This window comes from Enhydra lutris, unplaced genomic scaffold (assembly GCF_002288905.1).
Source record: "Enhydra lutris kenyoni isolate GAN:26980312 unplaced genomic scaffold, ASM228890v2 scaffoldscaffold4, whole genome shotgun sequence".
NCBI classification, from domain to species: domain Eukaryota; kingdom Metazoa; phylum Chordata; class Mammalia; order Carnivora; family Mustelidae; genus Enhydra; species Enhydra lutris.
The window spans coordinates 12,312,438-12,324,459 of NW_019154088.1; the positions used below are offsets into that span (position 1 = coordinate 12,312,438).

Here is a 12,022-nt window from a genome sequence, read left to right on the forward strand (position 1 = left end):
GTGACAATAAATGAGCCCCCTTTAAACCGTCTTTTTTCCAAGAGATGGGGAAACCAAGGTTTTCTAAATCAGCACTGTCCAGTAGAATTTTCTGTAATGTTAGGAAAATTCTATAATCTTCATTGCCTAATACATGTAGCTACTGGGCATTTAAAATATGGCTAAGAACACATTTTAATTTTCATTGATTTAAATAGTCACACAGCTAATAGCTACCATTGGTCAGTGCTGCTGTAGACCCAACTAACTGGGTCCACAGTTATAACCTGTAAATCCTTTACAAATTTCATCACTTTCTATCCTTACATGTTAGGGCCCAGGCCTCTAGCCTGATGATAAGAGCAGGTGAGGGACCTTTCTTGTTGGGCTCCATTTCCAGTCCTGCCCATACCCTAAGGTTAGGTTACTATTTACCCTTGCCGTGTAGCTGAGCATGTTTATACTTCCCAAGGGCTAGTCTCTGCCCAAAAATGTCCCTGGAAGGGTGTGGCATCAGGTCGGGGTTCCATCTAAGCTGTTTCAGGAATTGCTGACAGAGCTGGGTGCTGCTCTCTCCCCTAAAGCCCAGGGTGTGGCCCATTAACTTCCCTCTCCAGTGGAACTGGGAAAGACAGTATCATTCCCGGTTGTGAATGAAGCATCCACTTTTCTTCTCCAACAATGAGGAACAAAAAGGATAGGACTGGTGTGATCTTTTGTTCAAATGAATTTCCCTCTTTTTGTGGGGAAACCCAAATCCTGTCTGCAGTTTTCAGTACTGGATAATTCCAGACAGGAGCCCTATTTGTAGGTAATCCTCAACTGCTATGATTTGAAAAAGAGAACTTTATTCCTATTGTAATATCTAGCTGTCAATTAAAAGACGGATTTGATAGAGCCCCAATAGCAAAATATATATCTGGATCATCCTTAGTGCTTTGAAAAAGTAAAGATGCCTAACCAGAACCTCGAAGGTTTTAATTCATAAGACCTGGGCTGGGATCTGGAGATCTAATTTTTTAGAGCACCCAAGAAGTGGTTCATATAGACATTCATGGGTAAGAAACATTGCTTTGAATTAAAGGAAGGCATATAAACTGACACAGAGGACACAGAAGCAGTTTTCATTTTTCAGCCATGTTTGTAAAATAATTCACTTCCAGAACAGGGGGAACAACCAATCCCTTTCCCATTATATCTAGGTGTATTACAAGTTACTTTAGCTCTGTTACCAGAAGTTCTCATTACTATTTCTTTAGGGAGGCAACCAGGCTAAATTCTAATGTTCTCAAGGTATCTTGTCCTGGAAATGGTGAAATGCTGAAATCTCGGGATTTGAAAATGACTTGGCTGAACTAAAGATGAAGAAGCTAAGCCTCTACTACTCGTCCTAGTCTCCTGGGCACAGCTGTGGAGTCTTGGCACTGTGCCCAAACCCTAAAAAGTAAAATATGGCAACAATAAAAGACCTTAAAGAATTTAGAAGTTTAACTTGTGGTTGCCACCACGGACTCAGCAATAAGAGCAGACAGTTGCACTCTATGTAGTTCATAGCTGCTTTGTAGTTCATATCGCACTGAGCAGAGAGAAGGTAAAGAGCCCTCTGACAGCTTCAGCTTTCCCTGTTCTTTTCCTCAAACTCCAGGATGAGACCTTTAATGTGGGACAATTTCTGATGCAGGTACTCACAGCGACGCTTTTCTTCCCTATAACCTGGGTACCGCTGCAGAGAAAAAGGATCCATGTCAAAAAAAACCAACAATACAAAACAAGAGGATCTACCATTTCTGCCTTCTTGCTACCGTTCCCAGACCTTGTCTTACCTTCCTGAACTTTCTATATTCCTGGACTATTTTTTCTTCCAGTACCTGAAACAAAGAAAATGCTAGCGCCAACTTTAGCCTTGAGAAAAAAGCTCCAGTTTTCTTGAAGGAGAGAAGTAACTTCCCATCTCATTCTACTAAATGACAGAGAATAATTTTTCTCTTAAAACTGACTTGCTTGTCATTTGGGTCACTCTACAGTCTTAAGGTCAATTAGGGAGATGATGGCCAGTAAAGCTAGAAAGCCCATCTTGGGTCCAGTCCTTACCTTGTGTTCTGGAGATCCTCGCTGAACTCTCTTGATCTCCGCTCCCAGCTCTATGAACCTTTGGCTTGCAGCCCCAACACGAGCATGTAGGATGCGGTATTCAGTATAATCTGTCTCAAAGTCCTGCTCATAAGCATGTTGCTGCTCTGCACTGCGGATGGCCCTGTATTGCCTGCCAGAAGCAGAGAGTTGCCACCTTCAACTTCATTGCCCTGAAAGCGTCAAGCTCCCAGGAAGTTTATCTTAATATCTCATGCACAAGGTTTGATAAAATTGTAAGTAGCAGGAGACTCACAGGACGTAATCTGGTACCGCTTCAGGGCTTGGGGATTCAGAATCTAGGAAGGAAGCAAGATGACACAAACTACATAGGTCTTTTTTCTGCTAGGACAGTTTAGTTTTTTAATTTATTTTAGGGAGCGAGAACACAAGCCTGGTGAGGGAAAAGCAGACATCCCACTGAGCAGGGAGCCCGAAGCAGGGCCCAATCCTGAGACTCCAACCAAGATCATGATCCGAGCGGAAGGCAGATGCCCAACCAACTGAGCCACCCAACACCCCTCCACTGGGGAAGTTAGCCCTTTTCTCATTAACTCACCAGCTTGAACTGAGGGACTGTGTTCCAACCTGGGGCCCATGTCTTCATCCTTATCCTCTTGTTCCCAGTCCTCTCCCTCTTGCAGGTCCTGACTGGGCAGCCCTTGTAGGGGACTTGGAGCTAAAGGCAGAGTTCTGAGTCTCTTCTCTTCTAGTCCTAGAGTGGTTGTAGGTGCCGGACGCTTCTGTTGGGGAAAATACCACATAAACAGTAACCCAGAAAGCCTAGTCTGCCTGACTCGTGAAAACTAATCATAGAATGAGCTCCAGGAGCATCAAAATGAAGGCTCCTAATTTTAAAATGTTAGCCTGATTTCTGAAAAACTCTTGCTATTACAACTTACCTTGTCCAAATGTTTCTGGCTAGCAGAAGTCAGTGCCTGATCAGGTTCTCTGTTTGGAAGATAGGTCTGGTTTCTAGGATATTTGAAGAGGGAATGGGAGAGATGAAGACCAAGATCTCTTATTACAGCATTTAGGGTGGAGATTAGGAAGATAATATGAGGGATTCCCAGTTTAGTCCCACCCTGCCCCAAGTACCTCACTTCCCACTGTGCCATGTGTTCCTTTGAGGATCCTGGGAGTGACTGTCCTTGGCTGCTTGCCAGTGGATCTGGCACCTGGCAGGGAAAGTGGCAGGGGCACTTGCCTCCCTGGGCTTTAGGCTTTGCCCCACCTGATTCCAGCTACCTACAGTTTCTGGCCTCACCTCTTTTAGCGCCATCTGTGGCTGTGAAACTGTGTCTTGTTCAGAATAGTCTCCTGTGTTCTGCCAACTCTCAGGATCTCTGACGCGGTCCATCAGATTATGTCTCTGAACTACAGATGGGGCTGGGATGGAATCCATGGCTGCCCAAATAGTGAGGCGATCCCTGAGTGGGCCCAGGCAGTGGAGCTGGCTAGGCCCAGATCTGGAAAGGGGTGGTGGAAAAATCCCAGGAGGGTGGAGAACTTTTAAGCACCTCTGAAATCAGCCTCCCCAACTTTCCACAAACCCTTTTTATTTGCTCCCTGTTCCCCCTTACCTGCCTAAGCGTTGGCACACAAGGTCCAAGCCACCTCCAGGGCCCTCCTGGCCACACTGGGACACTAAGAAGGAGAAGAGGCAGGACCAGCCAGGGCCTGGGAACCTCAGATACTGAGCGCAAAAGGAGAACCATAAGCCCCATGAAGTCGCCCCCTCCCCCTTCCTCCCACAGCCATTCTTCCCTGAGCCAACCTAAGATTGAAGATGGGTCCCACAGGGCTCGTTAGTACACCAGGTGCAGCTGGGCTTGAGTTCCCCAGGAGGCTGAGACGACACAGTGTCCTTAACCGCAGTCTCCTGGGACTACAACGCTAGCAGCCCCCTCTGCCCCACTCGGGTGTTCAGTTCACGGAACTTCCTCAGACCGTGACTGCTCTCAGCCTCCCTGCCCGGACCGCACCCTCCCGAAGCCCACTTCTGTTCTCCCCGCACCACGCCTTTTTCCAAACACTCTAGGCCCGTACTTACCCCTCGGTTGCCTTGGAAAGCGATCACTGGCCGAACCTGCGGGGAGAGCAGATGCGAGCTGAACGCCGGTGAAGTGGCATTCCCAGGATCCAGCGTCGGGTGCCCGGGGTGGGGTGGGGGGCACCTGCCCCGCCCAATTCACTTGGAGAGGTGGGGAGGTCGGAGCCTGCGGATGCCTCTTCCCATCCCCAGGTCGCTTCGCCAGGGTCACCGGCAGAGGCCTGAGATCCTGAAGGGTAGAGGCTAGGGAAGACGGGGCCCAGGGTCCGCCGCACCTGTTGCCGCCGACACTCTTGCAGCGCCCGCAGGACCGCGTCGTTGAGTCTGAACATCAGGAGGCTGGTCCCGGCAACGGGGGTGAAGCAGAGCTGGAGCTTCCCACTCAGAAGGTCCTCGGGTCCCTCCATGGCTGCGAGGTCTAGCGCACGCAGAACGAGAGCCACAGGCAAGGGCCGCCACCACCACCACCTGTGCTGTGCAGGGCTACACTGGCACCCTTGGTAGCCCAGGTCGGCCCCGCCCTCCACCAGGACCCACCCCTGGCCCCACCCCTGAGGCTTCCCCGCCGCTTCTGTGCTTCGCTTTCCCCAACTTCTGCACGGACCCACCCCCACGGGTTTCTTGGATACGTGCGCACTGCCTTGGGCTTTCGGAAGGGGCTATCGCAGTTCCGGGGTGGGGGGGGGGATGTCTGTGGCCAACTTTAGACCCCTTCCCGGTTTTGCCTCAGTTTCCCCAGCCAACCTGAACTCAAGAGTTGCCGTCTCTAAGTGAAGCTGAAACTGCAACCTCTAGAGGGTTTTAGAAGCAAAGGGGCGGGAGAGGACCTGGTTGCTGGGCTGACTCAGTAGACCGTGCCTCAGAGACCTAGACTCCCCCAGGGACCGGAGGGTGGCGGACCCAAAGGGGTATTTCTGACGCCAACACCTGGTGCAGCGCTTTCGCTTTTTCCCGCCTGTAATAGTGCTGCGGATCCGAAGTCGATTTCTAACTGCGGCTGGAGAGAAAATCAGGCCCAGTGGGTGTCAAGGCAGTGGTGAAGTTTGGCTCTGGCGGGCTGGAGCGGACCCCTCCCATCCTCACCGGTAGGCAGGGATGGGGGGTGTGGGTGGTGGTAGGAGAGTTGCAGGGCGAAGGGAAGACTCAGTCCCAGGTCACTGCTCCTGGCTTATACAGGTGAGACTGGTGTGAAAGGGAGCTGGCCCACTCCCTCAGGAGGGCCGAGAAGTGCCACGAAGTTGTGTGACATTCTGGAGGTTCAGATTCTGGTGCACTGAGACCGCAGGAATTTCAGGTCGACCCTGGTGTCTCCACTTGTCCCTGTTTCAGCATGTTTTCCAAAAGCCCTGAAGTTCTCTTTCCTAGCCACGATCCCTCTGCTAAATCCCTGGACCTACCTAATTTCAGGTGACCTTAATGCCCTCCACCCCAAATCAAATTACCTATACATTTGTCAAAACTCATCAGATAGGGACGCCTGGGTGACTTAGTCGGTTGGGCAGCTGCCTCCAGCTCACGTCATGATCCTGGGGTCCTGGGATTAAATCCCTCATTGGGCTCCTTGCTCAGTGGGGAGCCTGCTTCTCTCTCTGCCTCTGCCTGCTTGTGTGTTTTCTCTCTCTCTCTGACAAATAAATAAAATAAAATCTTTTTTTAAAAACCTCATCAGATAGTACACCTAAAATGTGTATATTTTAAAGTATGTACATTAGACCTCAATAAAGGTAATTTGAAAAGGCAATGCAGTAAATCTCCAATTCCAACAACAAAAACATTTACTTGTCCATCTCCTTAGGGCTTTCTGCTTCTGTGGGTGACCATTTGTTAATTTGATAAAGAGTGTGGCAGTAGGTAAATCTGGTCTCCCAGGGTTCCTTTTCTTCTCAGATGACATCTGTGGACTTCTGTTGGATTTTCCTGGATTTAAACTCAAAGGAAAGCCTAGAATGGTGAAAATTTTAGAGAAGAGGGCAGGAGCAGTGCTATAAGAGGAGGCAAATGGGAAAGATATTTGGGGAAGGGGTAGGAATCTAACATATGTTGGATGTCTATTGTGTGACAAAACCTTTGCATGTTATTTAATTCCTAAAATAACTTTAGAGTAGGTATTATCACTCACACTTTTCATTCATTCATAACAGATATTTATTGAGCACTTACTCTGTACCAGACATTGTACCATATCCTTGGGATACATCAATGAACAGATTTCTTGTTTTGCAGAGATTACATTATTTTCTTTCTTTTTCTTTTTCTTTTGTTTTTGTTTTGTTTTTTTGTTTGTTTGTTTTAAGTAAGCTCCATGCCCAGCGCGAAGCCCAATCAGGGGCTTAAACTCATGACCCTGAGATCTTGAGACCTGAGATGAGATCAAGAGTCGGTTAACTGACTGAGTCACCCATGTGCCCCCTGGAGAGCTTATATTCTAGAGGGGAAGGAGACACTATAAACAAACCTAAGAAATAAACATAAGAAATACAGTCTATGTTGGGGCACCTGGGTAGCTCAGTGGGTCTGCCTTCAGCTCAAGTCATGATCACTGGGTTCATGGATCAAACCCTGTGCTGGGCTCCCTGCTCAGCAAGGAGTCTTCTTCTCCCATTCCCTCTGTTTCTCCCCCTGGATTGTCCTGTCTCTTTCTGAAATAAACAAAATCTTAAAAAAAGAAAGAAAGAAATATCGGGTACGTTAAAAGATGATAAGTGTTATATAGCTAAAAGAAAAAGTGGAGCAAGGTAAGAGGGTCTGGAAGTGGAGGAAGAGGAAGTAGAGGAGGATGGAGAGGGTTGACTGTATATTAAGTAAGGTGATAAGAGAAAGCCTTATGGAGAAGATGAAATTTGAGCAATGCCCTAAAGGAAATGCTTTCTAGGTAGAGGGACTAACCACTGCAAACTCTGAGTCAGAAGTGTGCCTGGAGTGTTTAAGGAAAAGTTGAGGCCTGCATAACTGGACCAAAGTGAATAAAGGGGAAAAGTTATAACAGACAAAGTCAAGAAGGTAATGGAGCAGGGACGGATCAGGGGCTAAAGGGCCTTGCAGGCCATTATAAGGACTTTGGCTTTTACTTTGAGTGAAATGGGAAGTCACTGCAAGGTTTTGAGCAGAGGTGTAATATGAAATTACCTCCATTTTCAAAGGATCACTGTAGTTGCTGTGTTAAGTGTAGACTATAGATTGACGAGGATAAAAAGCAGCGTGACCTGTTAGGCTGTTGCAATAATTCGAACTAGAAATGGTGGCGGCTTGCACCAGGCAGTAACAGATGAGGTGGGAGAAGGGATAAGGTTCTGAGTATTTTGAGGGTGGAGCCAACAGAATTTCCTGATGGATTGAATGTGGGACGTGAGAGAGAAATGGCATAAAGATGACTCTACCATTTTTGGCCAGAACAACTAGACGGATGAAATTGTCATTGTCTGAGGTAGGGAAGACTGCACGTGGAACGGGGTTAGTTCTGAACATATTGAGTTATCTCTTAGAATCCACATGGGAATGTGGAGCAGGCAGTCGTATATACAAACTTAGAGATGGTGAAAGATGTCTAGGCTAGAGATGTAGACTTGATAGTACTAAACATATAGATGGTATTTTAAAGCTATGAGACTAGATGAGATCACCCAGGAAGATAAAGAGGAATGTAAAGTGTTACACCCTCGGATACTCCAATCTCTAGAAGGAAGTCAGGGGGAAGAAAAGCAAAGCCAATTGAAAGGAGATGGCCAGTGGAGAAGAAAGAACACCAAGAGTGTATGCAGTGCTGAAAACCAAGTGAAAACAACGTTTCAAAGAGACAGGGATTGAACAACTATGTCACCTGCAGTCAATAGGCCAAGTAAAATGAAGACTAAGAATTGACCATTGTAATGAAAATGTTCTAAAATTGACGGTGATGATGGTGGCACATACCTGTGGATATCCTAAATGTCTATTCAGATCCTCTGCCTATTTTTTAATCAGGTTCTTTGTTTTTTATTGTGCTGTTGAGTTCTTTATATATTTTGAATATTAATCCCTGGTCTGATATATGATTTGCAGAAATCTCCCATTCAGTAGGTTGCCTTTTCATTTTGAAGATGTTTCTTTCAATATGCAGAAGCATTTTAGTTTGAAGTAATTTTTATTTTTGCATTGGTTTCTCCTGCCTTTTAAGTCTGATCCATAAAATTATCGCTAAGATCAAAGTCAAGTTGCTTATGGCCTATGTTTTCTTCTAGGAATTTTGTGGTTTAGGTATAACATTCAAGTCTTTAATCCATTTTGAGTTAGTTTTTGTGTATGGTATAAGATAGCGATCCAGTTTTTCCAATGCCATATATTGAAGAGACTGTCCTTTCACCATAGTATGTTCTTGGCTCCTTTGTAATGCATTAATTGTCCATATATATGTGAGTTTAGTTCACAGCTCTCAATTCTGTTCCATTGATCTGTGTGTCTGTTTTTGTGTCCGTATCATACTGTTTTGATAACCATACCTTTGTAGTTTGAAATCAGAGAGCTGATACCTCCAGCTTTGTTCTTTCTTAAGATTGCTTTGGCTATTTGGGATCTTTTGTGGTCTCATGCAGATTTTAGAATTCTTTTTTTTTTTTAAAGATTTATTTATTTGACAGAGATCACAAGTAGGCAGAGAGGCAGGCAGAGAGAGAGGAGGAAGCAGGCTCCCTGCTGAGCAGAGAGCCCGATATGGGGCTCGATTCCAGGACCCTGGGACCATGACCAGAGCCGAAGGCAGAGGCTTTAACCCACTGAGCCACCCGGGCACCCCAAATTATTTCTAAATCTGTTCTGTGAAAAACACCATTGGAATTTTGATAGGGACTGCATTGAATCTATAGTTTGGGTAGTATGGATATTTTAACAATATAATTCTTTCAATCCATGAGCACAGAGTATCTTTCCATTTATCTGTATCTTCTTCCATTTCTTTCATCAGTTTCTTACAGTTTTCAGTGTATAGGTCTTCCACCTCTTTGGTTAAAATTATGTCTGTTTGTTTATTTATTTATTTATTTGACAGAGAGAGAGAGTGAGAGAGGGAACATAAGCAGGAGGAGTGGGAGAGGGAGAAGCAGGCTTCCCACTGAGCAGGGAGCCTGATATTGGGCTCAATCCCAGGACCCTGGGAACATGACTTGAGCTGAAGGCAGACACCTAACGACTGAGCCACCTAGGCTCCCCAATTTATGTCTATATTTTATTTTTTTGGATGTATTTGTAAGTGGGATTTTCTTAATTTCTTTCTGATAATTCACTATTAGTATATAGAAACACTGGATTTCTGTATGTTGATTTTGTATCCTGTTCACTGAAGTCACTTATTCTAATGCTTTTTTTAGTAGAATCTTTTGAGTTTTTTATGTATACAGTATCAAGTAACCTGCAAATCATCATAATTTTACTTCTTCCTAATTTGGATGCCTTTTATTTCTTTTTCTTGCCTAATTCCTGTGTCTAGAACTTCCAATACCATGTTGAATGAAAGTGGCAAGAGTGGGCATTCTTATTTGCAACAACATGGATAGAACTAGAGGGTATTATGCTAAGCGAAATAAGTCAATCAGAGAAAGACAATTATCATATGATCTCTCTGGTATGAGGAATTTGAGAGGCAGAGCTGGGGGTTGTGGGGGCAGGGAGGGAAAAAATGAAACAAGATGGGATCAGGAGGGAGACAAACTGTAAGAGACTCTTAATCTCATGAAATGAACTGAGGTTTGTTGGGGGGGCAGGTGGTAAGGGATAGGGTGGCTGGGTTATGGACATTGGGGAGGGTATGTGCCATGGTGAGTGCTGTGAAATGTGTAAGCCCGATGATTCAAAGACCTGTACACCTGAAGCAAATAATACATTATATGTCATACACACACACACACACACACACACACACACACACACACACAATGGGCATCCTTTTCTTGTTCCTGTCCTTAATGGAAAAGCTTTCTGCTTTCCACCATTGAGTATGATGTTTTCTGTGATTTGTCATATATGGCCCTTATTATGTTTAGGTATGTTCACTCTAAACCATCTTTGCTGAGAGTTTTTATTATAAATGGATGTTGTATTTTTTCAAATGCCTTTTCTGCATCTATAAAGATGATCATGATTTTTATCTTCATTTTATTAATGTGGTATATTATTTGGTTGATTTGTGGATTCTGAACTATCTTTGCATCCTTGGAATAAATTCCACTTGAACATGGTATATTATTATTTTAATCCATTGTAGAATTAAATTTGCTAATATTTGGTTGAGATTTTTTGCATCTGTGTTCATCAGTGATATTAGCCTTTAATATGTGTGTGTGCACGTGTGAGTGGTGTGGCTTGTCTGGTTTTGGTATCAGGGTGGTGCTGCCCTCATAAAATGAGTCTGAAAATATTCCTTCCTCTTTGATATTTCTGGAGAAGTTTGAGAAGGATAGGTATTAACTTTTTCTTAAATGTTTGGTAAAATTCAGTGAAGCCAGCTCGTCCTGGACCTTCATTTGTTGGGAGCTTTTTGATTACTGATTCATTCTCCTTATTAGTAATTGGTCTATTCAGACTTTCTATTTCTTCATGATTAAGTGTATGTTTCTAGGAATTTCTCCATTTCTTCTATATTCAATTTGTTGGCATACAGTGGTTAATATGATCCTTTGTATTTCTGTGCTGTCAGTTGTAACCTCTCTTTAATTTATAATTTTATTAGCACTCTTTTTTTCTTCATTAGTCTAGCTAGAGATATGTCAATTTTGTTTATCTTTCCAGCTCTTAGTTTCATTGATTTTTTAAAAAGATTTTTATTTATTTATTTGACAGAGAGAGAGGCCCCAAGAGAGGGAATAGAAGCAAGGGGAGTGGGAGAGGGAGAAGCAGGGTCCCCACTGAGCAGGGAGCCCGATGCTGGGCTCTATCCCTGGATCCTGGAATCATGACGTGAGCAGAAGGCAGGTGCTTAATGACTGAGCCACTCAGGCACACACTTTTTCTTTCTTTCTTTCTTTCTTTTTTAATATTTACCTTAGTGGTGTTTTTATTTAAAAAAAAAAATTCGGGGGGGGGGCACCTGGGTGGCTCAGAGGATTAAGCCTCTGCCTTCAGCTCAGGTTATGATCACAGAGTCCTGGGATGGAGCCCAGCATTGGGCTCTCTGCTCAGCGGGGAGCCTGCTTCCCCCTCCCCCACTGCCTGCCTCTCTGCCTGCTTGTGATCTCTGTCAAATAAATAAAATATTAACAAAAAAAATTTTTTTGAGAGAGAGGTGGGAGGAGGGGGAGAGGGAGAAAGAGAATCCCAAGCAGTCTCCATGCTCAGCTCAGAGCCTGACATGGGGTTCAGTCCCATGACCCCGAGATCATGACCTGAGCCGAAATCAAGAGTCAGAAGCTGATTGAGCCACCCAGATGCCCCTCTTTTTCTTTTTTTTATTTTCCATTTATTTCCACTCTGATCTTTAGTATTTCCTTTTTCCTACTGACTTTGTCTTTCCTTTGTTCTTTTTCTGTATCCTTTACATGTAAAGTTAATTTGTTTACTTGATATTTTTCTTGCTGCTTCTTTTTTTTAAGATTTTATTTATTTATTTATTTATTTATTTGACAGACAGAGATCACAAGTAGGCAGAGAGGCAGGCAGAGAGAGGGGGGAGCAGGCTTCCTGCTGAGCAGAGAGCCCAATGCGGGGCTTGATCCCAGGACCCTGGGATCATGACCTGAGCTGAAGGCAGAGGCTTTAACCCACTGAGCCACCCAGGCGCCCCTTTTTCTTGCTTCTTGAAGTAAACCCATATTGCTATGATCTTCCCTCTTAGAACCATTTTGCTGCATCTCCCAAAAATTTTGGTGTGTTTTATTTCCATTTTCATTTGTCTCT

At 44.6% G+C, this 12,022-nt stretch overlaps 1 protein-coding gene across 2 annotated transcripts; it reads right to left on the reverse strand.

Annotated features, from left to right (window-relative positions):
- Positions 1–1,097: 1,097 nt before the first annotated feature.
- Positions 1,098–4,681, reverse strand: LOC111158849 (elongation factor for RNA polymerase II 3). 2 transcript variants are annotated; one of them, XM_022521146.1, is made up of 11 exons: positions 4,438–4,681; positions 4,163–4,198; positions 3,693–3,805; positions 3,362–3,578; positions 3,208–3,287; positions 3,012–3,084; positions 2,669–2,852; positions 2,366–2,408; positions 2,071–2,242; positions 1,803–1,847; positions 1,098–1,702 (listed from the first exon to the last, which is right to left on the reverse strand). In XM_022521146.1, exons 1-11 carry the CDS (start codon positions 4,567–4,569, stop codon positions 1,592–1,594), a joined length of 1,206 nt encoding a protein of 401 aa, XP_022376854.1. In that variant the 5' UTR covers positions 4,570–4,681; the 3' UTR covers positions 1,098–1,591. The 2 variants fall into 2 exon arrangements, with proteins under 2 accessions (XP_022376854.1, XP_022376845.1); XM_022521137.1 differs by having other exon boundaries at positions 3,377–3,578; positions 4,438–4,680.
- Positions 4,682–12,022: the final 7,341 nt, after the last annotated feature.